Source organism: Camelina sativa, chromosome 4 (assembly GCF_000633955.1).
Source record: "Camelina sativa cultivar DH55 chromosome 4, Cs, whole genome shotgun sequence".
Lineage (NCBI taxonomy): Eukaryota > Viridiplantae > Streptophyta > Magnoliopsida > Brassicales > Brassicaceae > Camelina > Camelina sativa.
Genome location: NC_025688.1, coordinates 29388661 through 29411749, shown reverse-complemented (window position 1 = coordinate 29411749; position 23089 = coordinate 29388661). Strand labels below are relative to the sequence as shown.

The 23089-nt window shown below is 38.3% G+C and overlaps 4 protein-coding genes and 2 long non-coding RNA genes across 8 annotated transcripts in view; 5 read left to right on the top strand and 1 right to left on the bottom strand.

The window, feature by feature from the left end:
• On the top strand, nucleotides 979-2414 carry LOC104783240 (pyridoxine/pyridoxamine 5'-phosphate oxidase 2). The gene is made up of 7 exons (XM_010508369.1): nucleotides 979-1131; nucleotides 1222-1271; nucleotides 1355-1412; nucleotides 1506-1538; nucleotides 1630-1725; nucleotides 1851-2021; nucleotides 2110-2414. Exons 1-7 carry the CDS (start codon nucleotides 1042-1044, stop codon nucleotides 2209-2211), a joined length of 600 nt encoding a protein of 199 aa, XP_010506671.1. The 5' UTR covers nucleotides 979-1041; the 3' UTR covers nucleotides 2212-2414.
• Nucleotides 2316-4918, bottom strand: LOC104783238 (laccase-6-like). The gene is made up of 6 exons (XM_010508368.2): nucleotides 4641-4918; nucleotides 4349-4500; nucleotides 4014-4258; nucleotides 3806-3934; nucleotides 2785-3726; nucleotides 2316-2706 (listed from the first exon to the last, which is right to left on the bottom strand). Exons 1-6 carry the CDS (start codon nucleotides 4902-4904, stop codon nucleotides 2576-2578), a joined length of 1863 nt encoding a protein of 620 aa, XP_010506670.2. The 5' UTR covers nucleotides 4905-4918; the 3' UTR covers nucleotides 2316-2575.
• Nucleotides 3600-5482, top strand: LOC109132733. The gene is made up of 4 exons (XR_002037854.1): nucleotides 3600-3688; nucleotides 4370-4480; nucleotides 4654-5169; nucleotides 5451-5482. It is a non-coding gene; the product is annotated as an uncharacterized LOC109132733 (long non-coding RNA).
• Nucleotides 8361-18565, top strand: LOC104783237. 2 transcript variants are annotated; one of them, XM_010508366.2, is made up of 16 exons: nucleotides 8361-8790; nucleotides 9025-11712; nucleotides 11884-12337; nucleotides 12488-12716; nucleotides 12890-13054; nucleotides 13185-13457; nucleotides 13555-13800; nucleotides 14104-14457; nucleotides 14576-15943; nucleotides 16035-16091; nucleotides 16399-16809; nucleotides 17014-17237; nucleotides 17398-17531; nucleotides 17639-17860; nucleotides 17952-18130; nucleotides 18267-18565. In XM_010508366.2, exons 1-16 carry the CDS (start codon nucleotides 8412-8414, stop codon nucleotides 18372-18374), a joined length of 7491 nt encoding a protein of 2496 aa, XP_010506668.1. In that variant the 5' UTR covers nucleotides 8361-8411; the 3' UTR covers nucleotides 18375-18565. The 2 variants fall into 2 exon arrangements, with proteins under 2 accessions (XP_010506668.1, XP_010506669.1); XM_010508367.1 differs by having other exon boundaries at nucleotides 8672-8790; nucleotides 9045-11712.
• LOC104783236 lies at nucleotides 20259-22466 on the top strand. Of its 2 annotated transcripts, none has more exons than XM_010508364.1 (2): nucleotides 20259-20417; nucleotides 21003-22466. In XM_010508364.1, the coding sequence occupies exon 2, from the start codon at nucleotides 21025-21027 to the stop codon at nucleotides 22225-22227; it is 1203 nt and encodes a 400-aa protein (XP_010506666.1). In that variant the 5' UTR covers nucleotides 20259-20417; nucleotides 21003-21024; the 3' UTR covers nucleotides 22228-22466. The 2 variants fall into 2 exon arrangements, with proteins under 2 accessions (XP_010506666.1, XP_010506667.1); XM_010508365.1 differs by lacking the exon at nucleotides 20259-20417 and adding an exon at nucleotides 20424-20663.
• The window catches only part of LOC104783234, a 1588-nt gene continuing 1350 nt past the window's right edge, over nucleotides 22852-23089 (top strand). Inside the window, exon 1 of the long non-coding RNA XR_767217.2 lies at nucleotides 22852-23037. This is a non-coding gene — a long non-coding RNA (uncharacterized LOC104783234). The remainder of the gene's footprint in view (nucleotides 23038-23089) is intronic.

Genomic DNA, 23089 nt, shown 5'->3' with positions numbered 1-23089 from the left:
TAGCTTTTTTCAGGCGTCATTACATCATACATATCTAAAGTTAAATATGATTTTAATTAAAAGTGATCATAAAGATTATAACATGATCTTATAATGAAAAGTATATACTGTGAAATATAAAGTATGTGTACACGGAAAAATTCATGAGAGGTATCATAATAAAACCGTGTGAACCGTCTAGGTGAGTAGATGATTCTACATGAGTTATATATAAAGCAAAAAACAACCTAATGCCTAATAGTATACTGTATGCTTGCTTTATCGTAATGAATGAATTTGACCCCTTTATAATCAATTCATAGATTCATTTTGGCAATCGCTACAATAATACAAACGAATAATAATATAATAAACGAAAAAGAAATCTAAGTTAACAAATAAAATACTAAACAAGATTGCATCTATTTGGAATTTTCGAGGAGGAGAATTTTGAAAAAGAGGACGAGGGAGAGAAGAAGAGATGAATGAAGAAGAGAAGACCGACAGGAAGCGACAAAAAGGAGGTGGATCTGGGTCCCACACTTCGTGGCGTGATTAAGATTTTTCCTTTTTCTTACAAATATTTACAACTAATAATAATAAATCTTAGAGACTGTTCTAGTTTTTTTTTTTTTTTTTTTTTTTTTTTTTTTAATTTTCTTTGTTGATGTTGACATCTGTCTTCTCTTACCCAACAACACCTTCCCCCACCCAATGAAAATATCTCTATCTCTATCTATTCGTGTCGTTTCACTGTTTCAGCTTTCCCTTGCCTGCCGTTTTGCTTTAACGACTTGCCAATTGCCACTTGTCCCTTCCTAAGTCGGTTAGCAGTGTATTTTGTTTTCTTTCTCTTCTAGTTATGTTGAGTTTTAAAAAATAGTGTGATAGGCCCGATAACAGTTATGGCCCGATAACAATTGTGGCCCGATAAAAATTGTGGCCCAATAGGCCCGATACAATCAACTAGCTAATCCGACACCGTTTTTGCAGTGACGGTGATTATCTAACATGGAAAAGGTCGGAACTCGGGAGTAAGTGAAGAAGAAGAAGAAGAAGAAGATGGGAACAAGTGTAGCGCCATGGAAGCAGCTGCTCTTTAGTGCAATTGAGTCTAATTCTCATCTAAGCCACTCTTCTTACCTTCAGCTCGTATGTGTCTTTTTTAATTCTTCTTCTTGAATTTCTCATCAAGGCGATGTTGTTCATATGTTGATATTTTTGTGTATGTGTGTGTTTCAGGCGACGATTGGTTTAAACGGACGGCCTTCGAATCGTACTGTTGTATTCAGGTGATTACGAATGCGTGATTTTTCTCCGTTTAATTGTGTTTCGATTTTGTTCAGGTAGTGAACATTTTTGTTGTCTTTGGTAGGGGATTTGAAGAGAACAGTGATAGAATTCAAATCAACACCGATCTTCGTAGTCGTAAGGTCTTACAAATTTTCCCAAAAAAGCTAACTTGCAGATTCTTCTTATAAAGCTCTCTCTTTGATCCTGTATAATTACTGCATTTTTGTTTGCAGATTGAAGAGCTTAAGCATTGTCCCTTTTCTGAGGTAAAACAGTTTCTTTAAAGGTCGGATTGGATTATACTTTGCCAAACCACGCGTTGGTTCTTACTATGGTGGTTGTTTTTGTTTTCACAAGATATGTTGGTATTTCTCGGATACTTGGGAGCAATTCCGAATCAATGGAAGAGTTGAGGTTATTGATGCTTCGAATCCTGACCAGACTAAGCTTCAGGTTGGATTTACATCTTTAAACCTTTATACTAAAGTGTGATTATTTAGTACTGTCTTGGAAAGGAAGAGACATTTTTTTTTTGGTGTTTTATCGTTTTGATTTTTGTTGCTTGATGTGTTATATAGCAAAGAGAGAAAGCTTGGTTTGCTAATTCCTTAAGGTCAAGGCTTATCTACATCTGTCCTACTCCCGGTAGTCCTTACAACAACTCTGAGCAACCAAACCAAGAAGTTAAATTAGATCCCTCAAGTGGTCCAGTTCCTGAGTATTGCCTGCTCCTTCTAGAGCCAGAAAAGGTCTTTTTTTTTGTTTGAAACTTTCTTTCTTGAGTTGTCCCCTACGTAGAAAGCAGGTTTTTCATGAATGATTTACCCTTAATGACAGATTGATTACTTGAATCTGAAAAGCAATCAGAGGCTTTTGTTTTCGTCCATGGCTAGTGGAACTGGAGAGAAGTGCTGGACTTCAGAAAAGGTTAACCCATAATTAACTTTTTATCTCCGAGAGGGTGATTCAAGAATTTCTTATTTCTGTGTTCTGGATTTCCCTTATGTCATACGCCTGTTTGTAGCTATTCATAATACTTTTACTTTTTACTCTTGGCTTTCGAACGTGTGACAATCTTTGTTTTTTTTGGGTTAGATCATATTAAAATATCTGAATAAAAGAATCTGAATCTTTTTCGTCTATACCGTAGTCTCTATCCCTTTGAATGAAATTTCATATGCTCTAGAATAATGAATAAGAGAAAGGCAAATAGAAGCGTGTAGTTCTCTTTCTGTGCTTGTTACCTAAAAAAATCTTCCTCTGGAAACTTGTTCCCTGTCACCATTTGTTAATATCTATTAAGCTAGCACTTTGGTAGATCGGGAGGAGGATGAGGCAGACTCTCCTGCACCTTCTTGCCATTTTTCACTATAAACATCGTGCTCATTCCCCATGTTTGATGGATGTCGAAATGACAATGCAATAACCAGAGCCCTGTTCATTATAAAAGGAAGAATTTATCAGTAAATGTCATGTGTATTGTGATGTAAGGAGTTTTGTGAAAAAGAATACCTGGATTGTTGGCAACAAACCGTATTGCGGCCCATCCTCCTACTGGGACTCCAATTGTGTTCAAGCATGGAGGATCCTCCAGGTTAAATTGTGCTGTTTGTTCATCATAGTTACCTGTGCCATAGCCAATAACATAAAAGCTGTGTCCATGAAGATGAATTGGATGATTTTCTGTCGTGAGTGTGCCAGTATTCTGGAAGATGATTTGTATCCTGCTCCCATACTCGAAAACTATTGCTCTGGTCCCATTTGCAGCCTGCGTGTCATTGGCTATGTCATTGGGTGCCCCACTGACAAAGTCATAGGATTTTTCAGGCGTGGTTGGGAAATCTAAAGTGAAGTAACCTTCCAGTTGCTTGTAGTAAGCTTCCAAGATCGAGACTTTAGGTTCGACGAAGCTGATGTTGTTCATTGAAGCTGCTAGTCTTCCTTTTCTGGGACCTTGGCACTTGTTGTTTGGATCTTCAGAGTTACACTTGTTTACATTTATTCCGATTGTGATGAAGAGATGAGCGTCAATATTTCTTGGAACATCAACTACATTTAGACTTCTGAGCCCATCCATGACAGTCTTAACAGCAATGTTGTCATTAAAAACAGGTAACTTGCCTGGTACTGTTGCACTGTTTTGCAATGCACCAATGTATTGGAAAGTAGCTATCGCTGATGTGTTTTGAAACTTTACGTTCTTTGCAGACTCGTACGGACCCATGGCGATGGAGTATCTCCCAACGGCTTGATCAGCTGTGACAAGAACGTTCATTGTCTGTCCTGGTACAAGCATCACACGCTCTGTTGCAAATGGTTTGGTGTATTCGCCGTCTACCTCCACTATAGTCAATTTGTGATTAGCTATGGTGAAGAAGGTCTCCATGTTAATGCCAGCATTTATCAGCCTTAGTAGGTACGTCTTCCTTGGCACTATCTTAATCTTATAAACATCTGAAATATAAAGATATAAACATCCATGATCTGTTTTCTCCATTTATACCAATCATACCATTTTTCATCTGATATTTACCATTAGAGGAGCAATTGTAGTTAGGTCCTGGTTGACCATTAATTGTGAATGCATCTGCTGGAGGAGGAGGTCCTCCACTCTCCAGTACATTTTGTTCCAGTTCCACCACGTTCTTAAGCCAATACTCTCCTAGATTTATCAGGAGAAAAACAAATTCAGTGAAACCAGTTAGTGAAATAGACTTGACTTTATTAAGAATAAAGATTACCTAAGAGAACTGTATGCTCGTTGAAGGGTTTCATGAATGGGTAAGGAACAGATGCTTTAGGATATACAATAAGCGGACCATATACTGTAGCCCTAAGCCAAGAAAAGTGTGCATGCCATAAAAAGGTGCCCTTTTGTTGTGCAACTGTGAAGTTGTATGTGAAACTTTGTCCACTCTTAATTGGACATTGTGTGATATAAGATGGACCATCATACCAACATGATAGCTTTTGCTTAATACCATGCCTGCGTATAATAGAAATACGTTTGTTAGTCTAGACTTCTTCTTATGAGCATTTATATTTTACGTACACGTGTATATGCCTATTGACATACCAATGGATTGTGGTATTGTAGGGGGTCATGTTGATGACTTTAACGACAATTCTGTCATCTTCATGAGCGGATATCTCAGGGCCAGGGAATTTCCCGTTGACTGTTACAATCTCTTTTGTTTGACATAGCCTGGTGAGTCTTATTGTTTGTACCTGTTAGAAAATTCAGTGACACAACAGACCTCTGTTTAGAATTTGAATACAGTGAAGATAGACAAAAAAACATGCATGTGTTCCATGTTGATTCTAAATTTCTATTTTGAATATTTTGGTAACATTTACGTTGCTGATACCTTGAATTGGTAGAACCTAGTTGCAGCGCCAACCCTGCCAAGATTCATTACTTGAAGAGTGAACAAGAAAAAGCTAAGCCGGAACAAGGACGAGACAGCTGAATTGGTCATCTTGCATGGAAAGAGACGAGGAGATTTGAGGTTGAAAGGTACTGATAGATTTATGCCACTGATTTTATAGTGTTCCAAGGGGAAAGTTAGGAAATATAATATATAGTGACGAAAAAGAGTTTCATGATTTGAGAGAGTTGGGAACAGAGACATAAGTGATTATAAGGTGTTGGGAAGGCGTGACTTGTTTCTTGACCCCAGCGTGAGATTGAAGGCAACACACGAGTTACTCTAAAAGGGTTTAAAAAGGAGAAATATACTCTTAATTAGTGTCTGTTCTTTGATTTTGAATCAGGAAAAGCTTTATGCATTATGATGCAGGATCTTCTACCAAACTAGTGAAACTGCTGACTGATCAGGACCAACCCAGTTTTCACCAAGACTACTTTCTTCGTCAAGCTTTAGTGGAACCGACCTGGTGACTATTTCTTTTGACCTGTCGTTTATTTACCGGAAACCATACGAGTTTTGGGATTAGCCGGAATAAGTGAGAGGTGCATGATTTAGCATCATTAGAGAGTGTTTAGTAGGGTCGTGTTGGTATGTTAAGAGTGTTAAAAGAAATAAGAAAGAGTAAGAAGGGATCAAGTTTCTTGGTCGGAAGTTTGAATGGTCTTAACTCTTTATTGGTCGTGTCATCATCAAAGTTCGTGCACGCCTTAACTTGCCAAATACTCATCTTATTTGTTTTTTTTATAGATTGGAACGTGATGATTGTTTCGAATTTTGACCNTTTTTTTTTTTTTTTTTTTTGCTAAATCGTTAATATGATATATACGAAAGATTCGGTATTACAAATGATATAATACGTGCAGATTGGTCCTTGACAAAAAAAATAAAAACAAGGATCAACTAAGATTCAAACTCAGAAGCACAAATTTTGATCTCTTATTTGAACCACAATGTGAAGAGATTCCTAAACTTCCTCCTTCCCTTACGGGCATCAATAGTGTTTATGATTTGGCGGTCAATATCCTTGAAGAGATTGAGCGGCGGTATGGTTGTATGGTTGTGAATGCGATTGTTCCTCTCTCTCCATACAGTATAGACTATTGTCTGGGTTAAGAGTAGTCGAAGGGTGGATGGTGAAGTAGGACTTCTCCCTTTTGCCCAAGATAGGAGTGAACTCCAAGTGGAGAAATGAGAGCTTTGCTGACTTAGTCTTTGCAGACCCAATGTCCAAATAGCTTGGGTGAACGTGCAGTGAAGGAACAAATGATCTCTAGTCTCTGCAGCTGCAGAACAGAGGGAGCAGGTGTCCGAAACTTGTAATCCCCAAGAAACAAGTCTTGCCATCGTTGGAAGCCTATCCAGGTTTGTCATCCAGAAATTGAAGGCATGTTTAGGCGTTGATCCTTTGAACCACACGAGCTCTGCCCAATCTTTCTCTACATCTCGTGGTCTTAAGACCTCCCAGGTTTTGCTAGCAGAGAATTCTTGAGTTGATTGTCCATCTATCACCCACTCATAGGAGTCTTCTAGTGTAGAGTGACTTGGTAGATCAATAGTCGATAGATAGATTTGCAGAGAAACATCAAAATCTGAGCGTGGGTTTGCAAGTAACCAACCCTCCATGTTACATGCATCTCGAACTCTTGAGTTCAGAGGAATTCTCAGTCAGTGAGGACCCTCTGCACCTAAACAATCAATTAAGGGACCCAAAGGTGTCCAATTATCAAACCAGAACCAAGCCGTTGAACCGTTTCCAATGTTGCAAGAGATGAAACGTTTTGCAAAGCTTCTAAGCTTAAGTAAAGCTTTCCAGAGCCAAGAGTCATTCTGCTTTTCTTTGATCTCCCAGAAACTGCCGGCATCGAGCCTATGGTGATGGTGCTGCCAAGCCACCCAAAGAGACCCGCTGTTTGAGAAAAGCAACCAAACTAACCTCAGGCATAGAGTGGTGTTCCAAACAGAGAATCTTCGCATTCCTAACCCTCCTTCTTTCTTTGGTAGACAAATTGTAGACCAAGCAACTTTTGCTTTGCTGTGGTTTTCAATATTACCTGACCATATGAACCTTTGGCAAAGTGATTCAATTTCCTTATGCAGTTTTTGGGAAGCATGAAGGTTGAAATCCAAAAATTTATTGTCGCATAGATGATTGATGAAAGCAGTTGGGCTCTTCCCGCAAAGGAAAGAGATTTTACTGCCCAAACTTTGAACTTTGAAGCGAGCTTATCCAGAAGGGGAGAATATTTTTCATACTCAAATGCGTTGGGCTCCCTACTCATATTTTTCATACTCAAATGCGTTGCTTTGCATGAAGACGGTCGTTAATTATGTTTTGACTGATTAACAATGTTGAGTTTTAACATATTTCTCCCAAATGACGACTAAAAACATGTTTTATATATGTAATCGATGCCTATCTGTTCATTCGTTTACAATAATGTTCTGATACGCAAAACACCATGTTATATAATATATGCCATGAAAAAGTTTATCCTTTTCGATTACGAGAATCAATGTATAACTATTTTCTTTTCCCATTAGTATTTTAATTTTACAAGTATAACATTACACCATATTTATCAAACGTTGCCGTTTGAATTTTTAAGTTTCTTTTTTCCTTCTCCAGTCCAGCTTTTCTTCTTCGTCTGCCGTTTAAGGTATATAAAAGCTTATGAATTTTTCAAGTGTAGAATTGGTTTTATGATTTTTGTAGTAATAATGTAAGTAATTTCTCATGAACCTTTATATTCACGACCGTTACAAAGTTCATAATATTATTTATAAAACCTAAAACTTTAAAAGTTTAAATAACCATGAATATAAAGGTTTTTTAAAAAATTAAGAAAAAGGTGTGGTTAAAAAAAAAGAAGAAGTTAAATTAAAGTTATGTATAATGCATGTTGGACCTAGAACACCTCTTACAGACCACAAAGAATATGGACCGGATGTTGTATCCGGTTTGCTTACACAAATTTAAAATTCAACNAAAAAAAAAAAAAAAAAAAAAAAAAAAAAAAAAAAATCAGGAAAACAAAAAAGTTAAATTTAAGTTATGTATAATGCATGTTGGACCTAGAACACCTTTTACAGACCACAAATAAATATGGACCGGATGTTGTATCCGGTTTGCTTACGCAAATTTAAAATTCAACACTTAAAAACCAAAACCAAAACAAAAACAAAAACAAAAAAAAACTGAAAAAAAAAGCTTAAAAACCCGAAAAAACAAACGTTTTAAAAAGCTGAAGAAAAAATAACGCTAAAACGTTTTAAAAAAACATTGGTACTTTCCAACAGTCGGGCCTTCAGAAAAGTCCACTACTGTGTGGATGCTTTGTAAGCAAAGTGGACTAACTTTTATTTATAGGAGTTATGGGTTAGTATCTGTTTATCATATTCCCGATTTGGGACTTGGTTAATGTTTAAAACGTATTGGGCTTTTTATTCGAGAAAGAGGCTTATGACGGCGATAAAGATATGGCGGCAGACTGTGTGGAATACGGTGGATGCTTTGTAACCGAAATTCACATTACAATTTACAATAAGGAGGCCCAAGTGAGAAGTGGGCCTAAGCGAGATACAGTCTCGAACTGGAACCTTCTAGCCTAGTAGGAAGGTTCGACGATCCTCCTTCTGCTGGGTGTAGACAAACGGAAAATAAAATAGTTTTGGTCTAAGATTTGTGTGTTTCCGTTAAAACCCGTGATTATGCCGGCGACGACGAGTCACGACGCGATCTCACCGGTCACAGATCCGATCGATAATTTGCCTCTCCGGCAACTCAGATCGGAGATCGTTCCACCGGCTCCGACTCGATCTCAGTCTTCTATCGACTGGCTTCCCGACTTCGCTGGTTACTCATGGCTTGCTTACGGAGCTTCCACTCTCCTCGTTATCTCTCATCTACCTTCTCCTCTCCGCGGCGACGATTCCACGACCGCACCATTTTTCCGTCAGATTCTAGAGGTTTCCGGCGATGTTTCGTCTCCAGTTACTTCCGTTTCTTGGTCTCCTGTAACGCCGTCTCTTGGCGAGCTCGCTGTTGGCTCTGGGAACTATATCTACCTATTCGCGCTTGATTTGAATGGTAAGACTCGCTATATAGCTTGTTATTGTTCATTCTCTGGGGTTTAGTCTCTGAGCAAGTGGTCTGGTTTGTGATGCCATTGTTGGGTTACGAGAGAGCATTGCTATCCATCTTCTGGGTTCAATTAGTATAGTAGTAATGAAAAATCCTCTGTTAATTTTGAATATCAATGTATACTTCTTCTACGACTTTAGTTTGGATATCTTAAAATTGTATGTCTTTACTCATATTCAGGTTCTTTTTGTTGGAGTCAGAATTCCATATTGGTGCAAGACACAAAAGTTGAAGCGATTGAGTGGACAGGATCCGGAGATGGGATCATAGTTGGTGGAACTGATATCGTTCTGTGGAAGAAAAGGAACCAATCTTGGGAAATAGCTTGGAAGTTCTCGGGGGATCACCTTCAAGATCTGGTTTCCTCCACTTGGTCGTTTGAGGGTCCTTTTGCGACAGCAACGTCTTGGAGCAAGTTTCCAGCTGAGTGTGACAAGGCAGGTAAAATTGTCTTGGCCTATTATAGTGACGGAGTATCATATCATAAATTCGAATTGCCTCATCCTCAGAGAATATCCATGATCCAGTGGAGACCGATGGCTGCAGAACAGTCTGCAATAGGTATAGGGAAATCATTGAGGAATGTGCTAATGACATGTTGCTTGGATGGGGCAGTAAGGTTATGGATTGAGGTAGATGGTGGAAAGACGAAAAAGGGCATGAAAGATGTATCTGATCATAAGAAATCATTTTGCGTGGCAGCTGTAATAGAGATAAATCACGTCTTGGATGGCTTTTTGGGCAGAGATATATTTCTTTTTTGGGGAACTCGTACAGGGGGTATATTGAAAACCATTGAAGGTACTAATCAATATTTTTCCATGGAAAAATATGATCATGAAATAGTTGGCAAGTGTGAGTGGTTGGTAGGGTACGGCCCTGGAAATTTGGCTACTCTGTGGGCTGTCCATTGTCTTGATGACGTTTCTCCTATGAGGTTTCCCCGAGTAACATTGTGGGCGAGAGAAGAATCACGTGAAATCGGTTCAGGATCACTCTCTCTAGCAAATGCTATAGGTTCTTCTGATCGATTACCCCTGAAGAAAGTTTCTCTATTGAGAAATAACCTTTATAGCACACCACTTATCTGCTCGTCGATTTATTTGTCTCGGCAGAATACTGTGTATTGGTCTTCCTTGCACACAATAAAATCACATGACCCAGAAGATCCATCCGCAAAGAAATCCAGTTTATTGAAGTGCATTAATGGAAAATTATTATATCTTGATGGTCATGGTGGGAAAATCCTACAGGTTGCCTTTGATCCTTTCATATGTGAGGCAGGGTACACTGCTTCCCTGGATTCTAATGGTTTGATAATAATCTGGTCCTCTAGTGCTCATTTGAACCATGCTATTGACCATCCTATTTCAGTTTCCTCTTGGAAACCTTGTGGACGGCTACAGAATCAAGAGTTAAGATTAAAGTACACATGTTTATGCTGGGCACCTTCGTCATTGAAAGATGAGAGATTTCTACTTGCGGGGCATGTAGGAGGGGTTGATTGCTTTAGTGTAAGGAATTGTGGGAAAGATGATAATGGTTATCTGACCCATTACATATGTACCATTCCGTTTGCAGTAAAGAGCCCTTTGCAGAGTGGTCCGACCAGTATATTTGCAAGAACTCTATCTAATTCTTGTGGAAAGACATTCAAAAGTAACAGATTTTTGCTACTGAGTGTATGGATGAAAGAAAAACGGTTTGATGCTCTGTCATGGAGTGTAACCTTGCATCATTTTGATGTAGCAGGAAGTACCTGCGATTGTCATTTTCATGATTTTGATAGTATTGGATTAGGAAAGTGGTTATTCAAAGATAATTTTGCTGGTAAGACGAATTGCATTGCTGTTAGATCATGCTCTTCAGAAATACCTGAATCTCACCGTGACAATGAAGTTACGAGTTTTGCTGTGGTCAAAAGTGGTAGGGCTCTAGAGAATGACGTGAACAGTGAAAGTCAAGGTTATACTATGGCAACTGGTCAAGCTGATGGCTCTTTAAAACTTTGGAGAAGTAGTTTACAGGAAAGTTCAACACCTTCCCTTCCGTGGGAGCTTGTTGGCATGCTTACCATTGGCCAAAATCCTGTCAGTGCTATATCTCTGACTGATTCGGGACACAAGATAGCAGCCGTCTGTACAGAGAATCATTCAAAAGCTGTCCGCACAATTAGTATATGGGAGATTAGACACCTTGTAGATTCAGGGGTTTTCATACTAGAGCATACGTCACATTTTGATGCAGAGGTTGTTGCTGTAAGATGGTCAACTACGGGTAATGATCAGCTATTGCTTGGAGTTTGCACAGAGAAGGAGATGCGGGTGTATGGTATTGCTCGGCAACCCTGCAAAAGTACCAATTTACCGGTCTCTGATTTTTCTTCAGAGGCACAGATTTGGCAATGCTTCGCTGTTACTCGTACTTTTTCTGGTATACATGATTTATGGTGGGGATCCATAGCGAAGACTTGCCTTGTTCATAATGATTATATTAGTCTACATGGTCAATGGCTGGCTGTTGTTGATGAGAAGCGAAGGATCAATGACTATCCACACATATTTTCAGCCAATCTTCCCAACCTAGTTTATGCTACAGAAGAAGGCAGAGACTCTGAATTGTTATCTAATTCTCGTACTAATGATATTAAAGAACCTGATACTGCATCTATTAGCAGAGGATGTATTCCTCAACTTTCAACTAGTAATGCAACTGATGACGGGCAAGTCAAAAGTATGTCGTTGATTGGGACCGCATATGGTTCAGATACTATTAATGACATTACAAGCATGGGACATATAGTGGAGAAGTTAGGAGGTGCCTTACCACTTAATCACCCTCAAGCCCTTCTTGTAGCTATACGTTCAGGTGAAATGTTGCAAATGTTTTCTGTTTCCCCCTTCTTCAATCAGTTCTGAAACTAAGCTGTTTAGCTTTTATTTAGCTTTCCTTTGTTATTTTTCCTTCGTGCAGGAGCATAACCTGTGTCATGCGGTTAATTTCACCTTAGCTAAAGATTGTTAACTCTGATGTGTTCAGGCAATTGGAAACGAGCAAGTGCAGCTCTAAGGCATCTTGCTGAATATAACAGTTCGAGTGATGCCTCCGAGAAGGGTGCTGTAAAGTCAGTTCTTTGTCCAGATGTCCTTTTGTCAATATATTATGAAGGGTCTCTCTCCAATGGCCCAAATCGTAAGGATTTCCAATGGGGTGGGACATCTGGTTCAGTGATACAGAATTCACAGTCTCAGTCAGGGTTGCAGTCATCTGGTTTCTTTAATATGGAATCTTATAGTCCCAACAGTAGTTACAGTTCACCTGCAACAGACTTGCCATTTAGTGGCTTCTGCGAGCAGCTGAAGAAGTTATCAGATGAAGGAAATATTTCCAGGATAGAAAAATTGCAATATTTTGCAATTGTTGACCTTCTTTGTGAAATAAGTAACCCACATTCTACATCTGTCTATGCAAGTCTTGATGAAGCTGGGAGAAGGTACAATAATTCTTCGATTTTCTTAATTTTTTTTTTTGCGAAGGACCAATTAAATATAGAGTATTCAAAGAATATATTCCATCAAGTATGTTTGTTTTCTCCGTTTTCTGATTGGTATTCATGAAATTTTGTATTCTTTCTGCTGTGTAGATTTTGGGTCTCACTTAGGTTTAAACAGCTATTCGTAGCTCGAAGTTCTGGGGAAACATCATCTTTGGAAGAGGTGGATGTTGACTCTAGTATGATAGGATGGGCTTTTCACTCAGAGTCCAAAGAAAATTTATCTGGTTCTCTTTTACCCAATGAATCATCATGGCAACAAATGCGATCACTGGGTTTTGGCTTTTGGTATTCAAATGTAGCACAACTGCGTTTACGAGTAAGTTTGAAATTTAAGATTTGGTCCAAAGTAGCTATGCAAGTATCCTTGTATTAATACACCTTCTATTTATGCTTGCTTTTCTTTCTTTAATAATTTTCTCGATACCAACAAACAGAACGTAAAAGAAATTGATGTGCACCACTAAATTTGATGCTATTTCCTTTCTGTAGATGGAGAAACTGGCCCGACAGCAATACCTGAAGAAAAAGAATCCTAGAGATTGTGCGCTTCTCTATATAGCTTTAAATAGAGTTCAAGTTTTGGCTGGTCTTTTCAAATTAAGCAAAGATGAGAAAGATAAACCCTTGGTGGTTTTTCTTTCACGCAATTTTCAGGTATTTGGTACAAACCATATTCTTATTGGGATGATAGGTTCTTTTTCACCTTTTTTGTATGTACGACTTCTGGCATCTAGGATATCATTGAGTGACATGTCTCCTAATTTGAGTGCATCTATTTTTACAGGAGGAGAAAAATAAGGCAGCAGCCTTGAAAAATGCATATGTGCTGATGGGTAAACACCAACTGGAGCTGGCGATGGGTTTCTTTCTCCTTGGAGGTGAAGCTTCATCTGCAATAAATGTTTGTGTGAAAAATCTTCAGGACGAGCAGCTTGCTCTCGTAATTTGCCGGCTTGTTGATGGGCAAGGTGGGGCCCTGGAAAATAATCTTATAAATAAATATATACTTCCATCTGCTGTTCAAAGAGGAGATTTTTGGCTATCAAGCATTCTTAAGGTGATTACGATTGTTTGCAAATATTGTTATCTTGTCAAATACCTTTCTTGCTTGGTGTTACAAATTATGACTATGAAGCTGTCCCTGGTTTATACAGTGGCAATTAGGAGAGTACCACCAGTCAATTCTTGCTGTGGCTGGATGTTTAGGGAACCCTGTTACTCGGAGCTCCACCGTTTCTTCAAATCACATCTCGTTTGTGGATCCTAGTATTGGCCTTTACTGCCTCATGTTGGCAACCAAAAATAGTGTGAAGAACGCACTGGGGGAAAAAAGTGCTTCAACTCTTAGTAGATGGGCAACCTTGATGGCTGCTACCGCCTTCAGCAGATGTGGGCTCCCGGTAAGTTATATAAGAAACTAGAACATGCTGTGTGCTTGTAAATGACATAGGATTTAGATTACTTCTTCCATAATTTACATGTTTCCACCAAAGCACCATGTTGAAAGCTAAGAAAAACTTTATAGGGAAGGGACTATCTTTTTTAATAAGTCGTTTTAGCATCAAAATATTTTTCTTATCTGCATTTTAAAGATTTCATGGTGGAATATATCCTGTAGAATTTGATGTATTTATTGTTTCTGAGACGGAGTTTGGTTGTCCGTGCGGTCAAATTTGAATTAATCTTCTTTTGAAAATTGTTAGCTCGAGGCGTTAGAATGTCTTTCAACATCTGCCATTGGTCATGGTGGTACCCATCATCAGACTGGCGTTCCAAGTAACGGTCAGTTGCGTACACCAGAAGATGTTCTTGAGCATTCTGTTCCTCATTCGTCGAATTGGCTATCAAGCGGTATTTCATCTACTATGGACACTCATTTTAAATTGGGTTTAGCGGTCCAGTTCCTCTCAAGGCTCTTACGGGAAGCAACTGCACCGTTAATGAATTCTGAAATTGTTTTGTGTGAGAAACTCTCACGATTTCAGCATAAGCTCCAAACAGCTTTGGAGCAATTTTACCAAAGATTTTCCCTGTCTTCATCTTACCTACGTGAAATGGTATGTGGTTTCCACTACTATTACTTGCACATCATATTAAATTTCACGGTTAGTCAAATTTGACAACGCAGAACTTTGATTGCCATGTGTAATCTAATTCTTTGTTTTCTATTGGCAGATTATTTTGTCAGCATACAACCGTGGGTTACTATCCATGGGACACAATATATTTCAGGAAAATAGTTCCTCAGGACTCTCGGACGACAAGTCTCACACAGATGAAGATCTCATCCAATATTCAGCTTTACCTAAATTGATTCTAAAAGCGACTGAAGAGAAATCATTTGAATTAGCACGTATCATTGCTGCGTGCAGTGTCACTTGCTTACACTCAATGCCATGCTTTGAGGAAAACAAGGTGTCATCTGGACCTGAACCAAAGTGGTCCAATGCTTTGCGATTTCACTTTCAGGGAATTCTGGAATCGTTCTCTAGTTTAAGAACATCTATAAGGCTGTGCTTGGGCTCCTCTGTGGTAGACCTGGAAACAAGACTCACAGTTGTTCTTGATTTAGTCGAATATTGCTCGAGACTCGCAATAGCTTGGGTTCTGGGAGATGTAAATTGTCTCTTTCGAATGGTTCAGCCCCTTACGATAGCATATTTTCATGGGCATATGCCTTATGAGGTTGACCTGGAAAGCATGAAGAGAGTATACCACCATGAAGCCTCTGTTAGTGTTCCAGATGCATCAGATGTAGAGGTTAATTCTAAGGTCAGCAGAGATGTTGAAAATAACAAAGTTGGCTATCCAGTGTACTCAATTCCAGAAGATGAAAGACGTCTTGTAACACAAGCATGTTTCTGGAAGCATGTTTCAGACTTCGTGAAACATAAGCTGGTATCTGTTTCGATCAATGTGGATGGTGGTATCCCGAATAGTGGTTCCTCTGAAAATTTTGATGCTCAGGCATCATTGGACTCCAGTGATGACATTGTAGGCGTAACAGAGAAGATAATGTCTGTTCTGGGAAAAACACTGATTAACACCCTTGATCAACTCTCTTCCTATCATGTCAAACAACTAGTATTGGTCTTGAAACAGAAAATAGAGAAGAGAATTCAGGTTCCTACCTTGTTATGGCTGCTCGAATGTGGGAAATCACAAGCAAATTTTCGTAATCGGGATATCCCAGATGCACGTATAGAGAATGAAGACAACGGCGACCTAGCTGTTACTGTGAGGTTCTGGAATCTTTGTGTCGATCCTCATTTACTGTACGAAGCTTTCTTGCTAGAAAATTTTGACATATCTGAGTGGTCAAAATCCAAACCACTGGAAGATTGGAGCGATATGTACAGAGAAGTTACCAGGAAGAATGGGCTCGACATGCCATGCAATCAAGATGGTCGGAGTAGTAATGATGTGGCTTCTCTTGCAAGCCACGCTTCAAATTCTTCACAGAAAGCTGCAATAACTGCCAGTGAAAACTCTGCTTTCCAGAACCCCAAAGAAATCCATAAGAGGACCGGGGAGCTTATAGAGGTAATTCTCTTTCTTACACTGACTAACAAGTTACTGATATTGTTGAAACTTTCGTATCTTTTGTGATCGAGTATTCTTATCTTTCTAACAGGCCCTTTGTATCAATGCCATCAACCATCGGCAAGCTGCATTAGCTAGCAACCGCAAGGTCAGTTATTGTCATAGTTTGCCTTTAGCACTTGTTCTATCTCTACTTTCTTGTGAATTTCATAAGTCGTTGTAACTTGCCATATGCTACGTACCGAAACTTTGACTATGCAAAGATGATTCTGAATCCTGGAAAACCTCCATTTATCTTTTTTCTGTATCCTGATTCCTGCATCAGCATCTTGAGATAAGGTTTCAGATGAAGTGTCTATCTGTTGTTATTTAGTTGTTGCAGTGTTTCTTATGTTTAGTGGTATTGTGGCATCAGACATAAACACATCCCTAAATGTGCATTCTGTGACATGCAGGGCATAATTTTCTTTAACCTAGAAGATGGTGGTTCCTGCACAAACCAGTCAGACTATATCTGGTCAAATGCTGACTGGCCACATAACGGTTGGGCTAACTCTGAGTCAACTCCAGTTCCAACATGTGTCTCACTTGGTGTTGGTCTTGGGGACAAGAAAGGAGCACACCTTGGGTTAGGCGGGGCCACTGTTGGAGTTGTTTCTCTTTCCAAGCGTGGGAAAAATCACAGAGTTCCGGGTTACACGGGCTTAGGAGTCTCTGGTCTAGGTTGGGAAACTCAAGAAGAATTTGAACAGTTTATTGATCCTCCTCCAACAGTTGAAACTGTTATTACGAGAGCATTCTCCAGTCACCCAACATTGTCTCTCTTCTTGGTTGGCTCGAGCAACACACACATTTACTTGTGGGAGGTATGGGCCTAAACACTTGCACCATCTGTTTTAGGAGTGAGGAGAAAATGATATGACATTTCCTGTAACTTTTGTGAGCGTCTATTGATTTGTGGACCCAATGTGATTCTTTCATGTACTCATTGTCTTAGGAGTGAAAAGTAATTGATATGACATTTCGTATATATCCTTGTGGGTTTTATAATGCAACCTTACATCTTGCAGTTTGGAAAAGACAGAGCCACTGCAACTTATGGTGTTCTGCCTGCTGCAAATGTTCCTCCACCATATGCTTTGGCGTCAATATCAGCGGTGCAATTCGGTCCATGCGGACACCGATTTGCTAGCGCTGCACTGGATGGAACTGTATGCACTTGGCAATCAGAAGTTGGAGGAAGAAGCAATATCCATCCTGTTGAGTCATCTCTTTGCTTCAATGGCCATGCATCGTACGTTTTTTGATCTTTAAATTCTTGTTCACTAATATGCTAAAAACTAAAGTTTGGAATTATTTCTCTCATTCATGAAAATTACCATTTCTTTTCTCTGTTTCATGTTCTTATGAGAACGTTAGCTTCAGCTATGCCGTTTCTGTTATTATGATTGCAGAGATGTAGAATATATTAGTTCGAGTGGATCCATTGTTGCAGCCTCAGGATATAGCTCAAGTGGTGCAAACGTCGTTGTATGGGATACTCTAGCTCCGCCTTCAACCTCCCAGGCATCTATCAATTGTCATGAAGGTCTCTTCCAATTGTAAATTGGGGATGTGTTCACCATTAATATCATTTTCCCATAATCATAACTCGTAACAAGTTTGTTTGCTTTTTGTCCCTTTTCTTTCATGAAGGTGGTGCACGCTCTATCTCAGTATTCGATAATGACATTGGTAGTGGCTCAATTTCTCCTATGATTGTGACTGGTGGCAAAAACGGTGATGTTGGTTTGCACGATTTCCGGTATATTGCAACCGGAAAGATGAAGAAGCAAAGGAACCCTGACGGAAGATCGTCGACTGATGGAGATCAAAACAAGAATGGCATGCTTTGGTATATACCAAAGGCTCACTTAGGTGCACACCCTTAAACCCTATATTCACCTGATATTCTGATTAAAACTGAAAGTGGTTCTCGAACTTTCATTGACATTGATTCAAATTTTAGGGAGTGTGACGAAAATATCGACAATCCCTCACACAAGTCTGTTCTTGACGGGAAGCAAAGATGGAGAAGTTAAACTGTGGGATGCGAAAGCAGCAAAGTTGATACATCATTGGCCGAAACTACACGAAAGACACACTTTTCTGCAGCCAAACTCTAGAGGCTACGGTGGAATCATCCGGGTTAGTAACCAACCAACTACAGCTTAATCCTTTCATCTTAGATTTGTTTTTTTAGTAAACTGAATTTAATACTATAAATTGGTCTGAGTTTGTATCATTATTCAAGTTTGCGTTTATGTTAAAAATTTTGGTGTAGGCTGGGGTGACTGACATACAAGTTTGTCCGAATGGATTTATAACGTGCGGTGGTGATGGCACGGTGAAGTTCGTCAGCCTCAGAGATTCCTATGACGATGGTAAATAAAAGTAACATTTTCGGGGAAAGTTTTACAGCCGAGAAAATGAGTTATAGCTCTTCTTGTGATTTTTTTGTGATGTAATTGTGTTTTCCATATGGTTTAATTTTTGGTATATACATAGCACGCGCATATATATTAAGGATTATGAAGCAGTGGAATCTTGAGTTGACCTTAATCCAGATTCTTAAATTTATCTTTGACTTGACTTCAATATCATCTATTTTATCTTTGACTTTGTTGCATCGTATTTTGACCGGTTTGATCGGACTGATTCTAATTGAATTGGAATAATAAAGTGTGGTGCAATAGAACCGAATATACCTATCTCAAGATTTACATTGGTTAGGTTTGTATTAGCTCGAGACAGTTTAATAAGATGATTATGAAATCTTGGACTGGTAAGAACCTCCTGGCACAATCGTATTACGTAGTGGAATCTTTATAATAAACTGCGCCATAATTTGTGCCGCAGACGAAATGATATGAATCATCAAATCTTTGATTAAACCCATTAGCAAGTAAAGTACTCTATTCCTAATAATGTTAAGTTACAAGGTAAGGGTCCCTTTCACTAAATATTATTCTAACGACGTTAGTTGTGTATATTAGTAGTATATGGCCTTAATTATGACTGAATATGTTAGTGGTGACATATATAAAGCATATTAGTATTAGAATAAAAATGGGGTCAGTTTCGACGATTGTTTGTTACATACAAATATACAATAGATGATCAGTACTGGCATAGAGTTATGCTATATTATACATATATAAATAGAGCACCTTATTAGTTAGTATACAACATTTTAATCTGTGTGTGGGACACTGGTGAAGCACAACACTTTAAACAATCTCAAATCTTTTGGATTTATCGTTTCCTTGCAAGATAATCAGGTTTAAACAATTATACATAAGAAAAAAAAAATAGATACCAAAATCTTCTTACCTTGAGAGTATATATATGAATCACTTAGTAAAATTGTCTCATCAGGTATCAATAGGTGAATAGTGTAGAGAGACGGACAATATAACCATAATGACTTACGACCTGAAGAGACATTAATATGCTTTCACCTAACGCTCAATTCCTAGGCGATGGCACTATTTACATCCTCTCTACCTAATTTTCAAATCTATATATTAAACCAAATTCAAATTGACATGGAGAAAAAATAAAAAGAACTTGAATTTATGATCATCAAGCTTATTGATGGCAACTGAGACTACCTTGGAATTAAAACGTAAAAAGTAATCAATGTTGTAGAAAATCTGAATGAGACTTGGATTAAAGATTAATCGATAAGGTGAAAAAAGAAATACAAAATCGTAAAATTAATGGGTATTTGACGTAATCTATTTTAGCGCGTAGCGCGTACAGTGGAAAGTTAAGAGTTCCCTCCCAATAAAAAGGTCTTATCCGTACAAAAACAGATCTTACTGTTTCAGGGCACGTGTAATAAATATCTAATCGAACGGCTGTCTGTGTGAAATCTATGGGTAAATCTGTGGACTCGAAGACTCTAATAACAATAACACTATGGGTCCTCCCAAAAACGTTGTCGTTTAAGGAAGATTGCGTGTTGAATGACAGAAGGAAGAAAAGAGAAAACAAATACTCCTTCCGTTTTAAAATATAAGATGTTTTAGAAAAATTTTTTGTTTAATAATATATAATGAACTTTTAGATTAGTTTAGTATTTTATATTATACAGTATTATTTTTAATTGATTGAATTTGTTAAAAATAAATATTTTTTAATTTGCGTATTTTAGTTAAAATATATTATATTTTGAAACGGATGAAATAATAAAAATATTAAAAAACAAAAAACAAAAGTATTAAACAAAAATTCTAAAACATCAAAAAACAAAAAACAGAATATTAAAAAAAAAAAAAAGCTGAATCGAAAGCAAACAAAAATTCTCTGACAATTCATTGAAAAAAAAAAAAAAAGATCAGAACAAACTCTTATCTTCACGAGATTGATTAACCAGTTTATGTGTGTTCGTCCCTTTATATCATTTGGTGTTACTCTTCTCTCCCTTCTGGTTAGTTTTTTTTTATCTATTTTATGAATTTTCTGCAAACTTATTGTTGTTTCTCTCTGTGATTGATTCGTCGTCTTTATTGATGAATTATTTCACCAAAATCAGACAATTTGGATCATCATGTCCGAGTTTCGATTCTTAGAGTCTCACCGGGTTTGATCTGTGTGTTTTATCCTTCCTCTGTTTTACAATATAGTTGAAGTTTATGGGATTTGATTTCTATTGCAAAGTACGATGATTTGGTTGGTAAGTAAGTTAAAAAAAAAAAATGAGTTTGCTTAATTTGACAAATAGAATCTGGCTCTGATTTTTGTTTGCTTGTAAAAAAAAAAATTAGGAACTAATTCTTCATTTTACCTTAAAGCAAAACATCAGATTCTGTTATTATTGGGGGGCAAATGAAAAAGGGAAAGCTTTTTTTTTTTTTTGGTGATGGATCGATCTTGTCGGCTATCAGAGAAAGAAAGATTCTTCCTTTAAAAACTATTATTAGAATCAAAACAAAACGGTTCATATGGATATTTGCTATATCTGCCCTGATTTTCTCTGAATCACATTTGATCTTGAATTGAATTTGTTTCTCAGAGAGTTTAGTTATGGTGAAATAATGGCAGCAGCTGAAGCTAGAGCAGTTTGGCAAAGAACTGTTAACCGTTGCTTTGTCCAAGAAGACGCTAAACGAGCTCCCAAGTTTACTTATTGCCAGTCTTCTTCTTCCTCAACTGCTCCATCAACTAAGCAAGTCGAAGACTCTGGTTCTTCTTCTCGACCTTCTTCTCTTGAACCACAACATCATCAGTCATCTTGTGCAGGTTTCATGCCTCTTCATCGAAACCCCAATTTCCCTGATCTCTTACCTCACAACACCGGGTTATGGAGTCCTCACCATCCCTTTCAGATGGTGAATAAGAAGCCACTGGATGCTGCTGAGGTTAATAACAACAATCAAGTCCTACCTGAGAGGAAGCCTGAATTGGGAGGTGGAGAGAAGAAACAAGGGAAGTCTTATAATTCCGAAAGCTTTCAAGAGTTTATAGAGTTGATGGAGACAAGGGAAAGTTTTGGCTACGATGAGTCCACTGAGAAAAAGCTAAATGAGCCAGCTTTTGATCCGAGCTCACCGTGGAATCCTCTCTCAAACGAGAAAGCTGGACCGTGGTGGCGAACCACGGATAAAGATGAATTAGCTTCCTTGGTTGCACAAAGATCACTAGACTACGTTGAGAATTGTGATCTTCCAACACCACAGAAGATGAAACGCTCTTATTATGGTAGTCCGCGTGATGGATTCAGAGATTACTCTGTCTCTAACCAACAAACCATCCACGAGCACGGGCCAAGCAGAGGAAACAGCTGCAAGAACAGAACCGATGCTTCGTCTGAGTCTGATCTAAGCAAATCAGAGCTACTAGAAGCGCTGAGGCATTCCCAAACACGAGCTAGGGAGGCGGAGAACATGGCTAAGGAAGCTTGTGCGGAGAAAGAGCACTTGGTGAAGCTCTTGTTCAAGCAAGCATCAGAGCTTTTCGGGTATAAGCAATGGTTACAACTGCTTCAGCTTGAAGCACTTTACCTCCAAATAAAGAACAAGAAGATTGAGAATAACAACAGCAAGAAGAGCAACGAGCCACAGGTTTCCATCCCATGGAGCAATTGCAAAGCAAGAAAAGGTGGGAGAAAGAGAAGAAGCAAAAGTGGTAAACCGAATGGAGCAAAGTATGCAGTTAGTTTAGCTTTGGGGATGAGTCTTGTTGGTGCTGGTTTGCTACTTGGATGGACTGTTGGATGGATGCAGATGTTATCGTTCTGATCAAAAGATAAAGAGAAGATAAAAGAAAAGAGACAGAGAGACCTCGAGAGGTTTAATTGAGAAAGAAAAAAAAAAATCATCTTTTCCCACTGAATAGCGCTTTGATGGTCTTGAATTAGAGTTTTTAAGGTTTGCTTCGAATGCAGCTTTTGGATTTGGTTAATGAGAATGTAAATTGGTTGTAAGAATTTTGTTAATATTGTGCTTCTTCTCTCATCTATTTATTTTTTTCTTGAAAATCATATGAAATTATCTTTCGTGTAATGTAAGCAAGTATGTATCTTTCATGTAAAAATCTGCNTTTTTTTTTTTTTTTTTTTTAGCTATATGATCTCTCTTTCATGTACATTTATATATAGATCATGTTTTGGGGATCTATTGAAATTTGAAAGATATTTACATTCTTCTAGTAAAAATTGTAAGACTTGCATTTGTATGAATCAGTTTTCACTCTAAGATTTTTACCGCTGGCTGGGTTAAATAAAACAGAAAGAGAAAAGGTTAAATGTAGAGAATTTTCACTCTACTTTAGTTTTCGTTGGGCTGAATTAGAACATTCAGGCCCAGTGACCCGACCCGACCCGACTAGAATCCATAATTGAATCCTCAGGTGAGAAAATGGTTGGTTACTCTGGAACTATCATCAATCGAATCGGAATCAGAGACAGACGACGAGCTTCGGTCGTACGTAATCCAAAAAGAGGAAGAGACTGAAATCGAAAGGAGAAAATATGCCGGTAATGGAGAAATTGAGGATGTTCGTAGCGCAGGAACCAGTCGTTGCTGCTTCTTGCTTAATCGGCGGTATTGGTACGAACCCTAAAATTCAATCTCTTTCTTTCTAAATCGCCCCCCCCCCCCC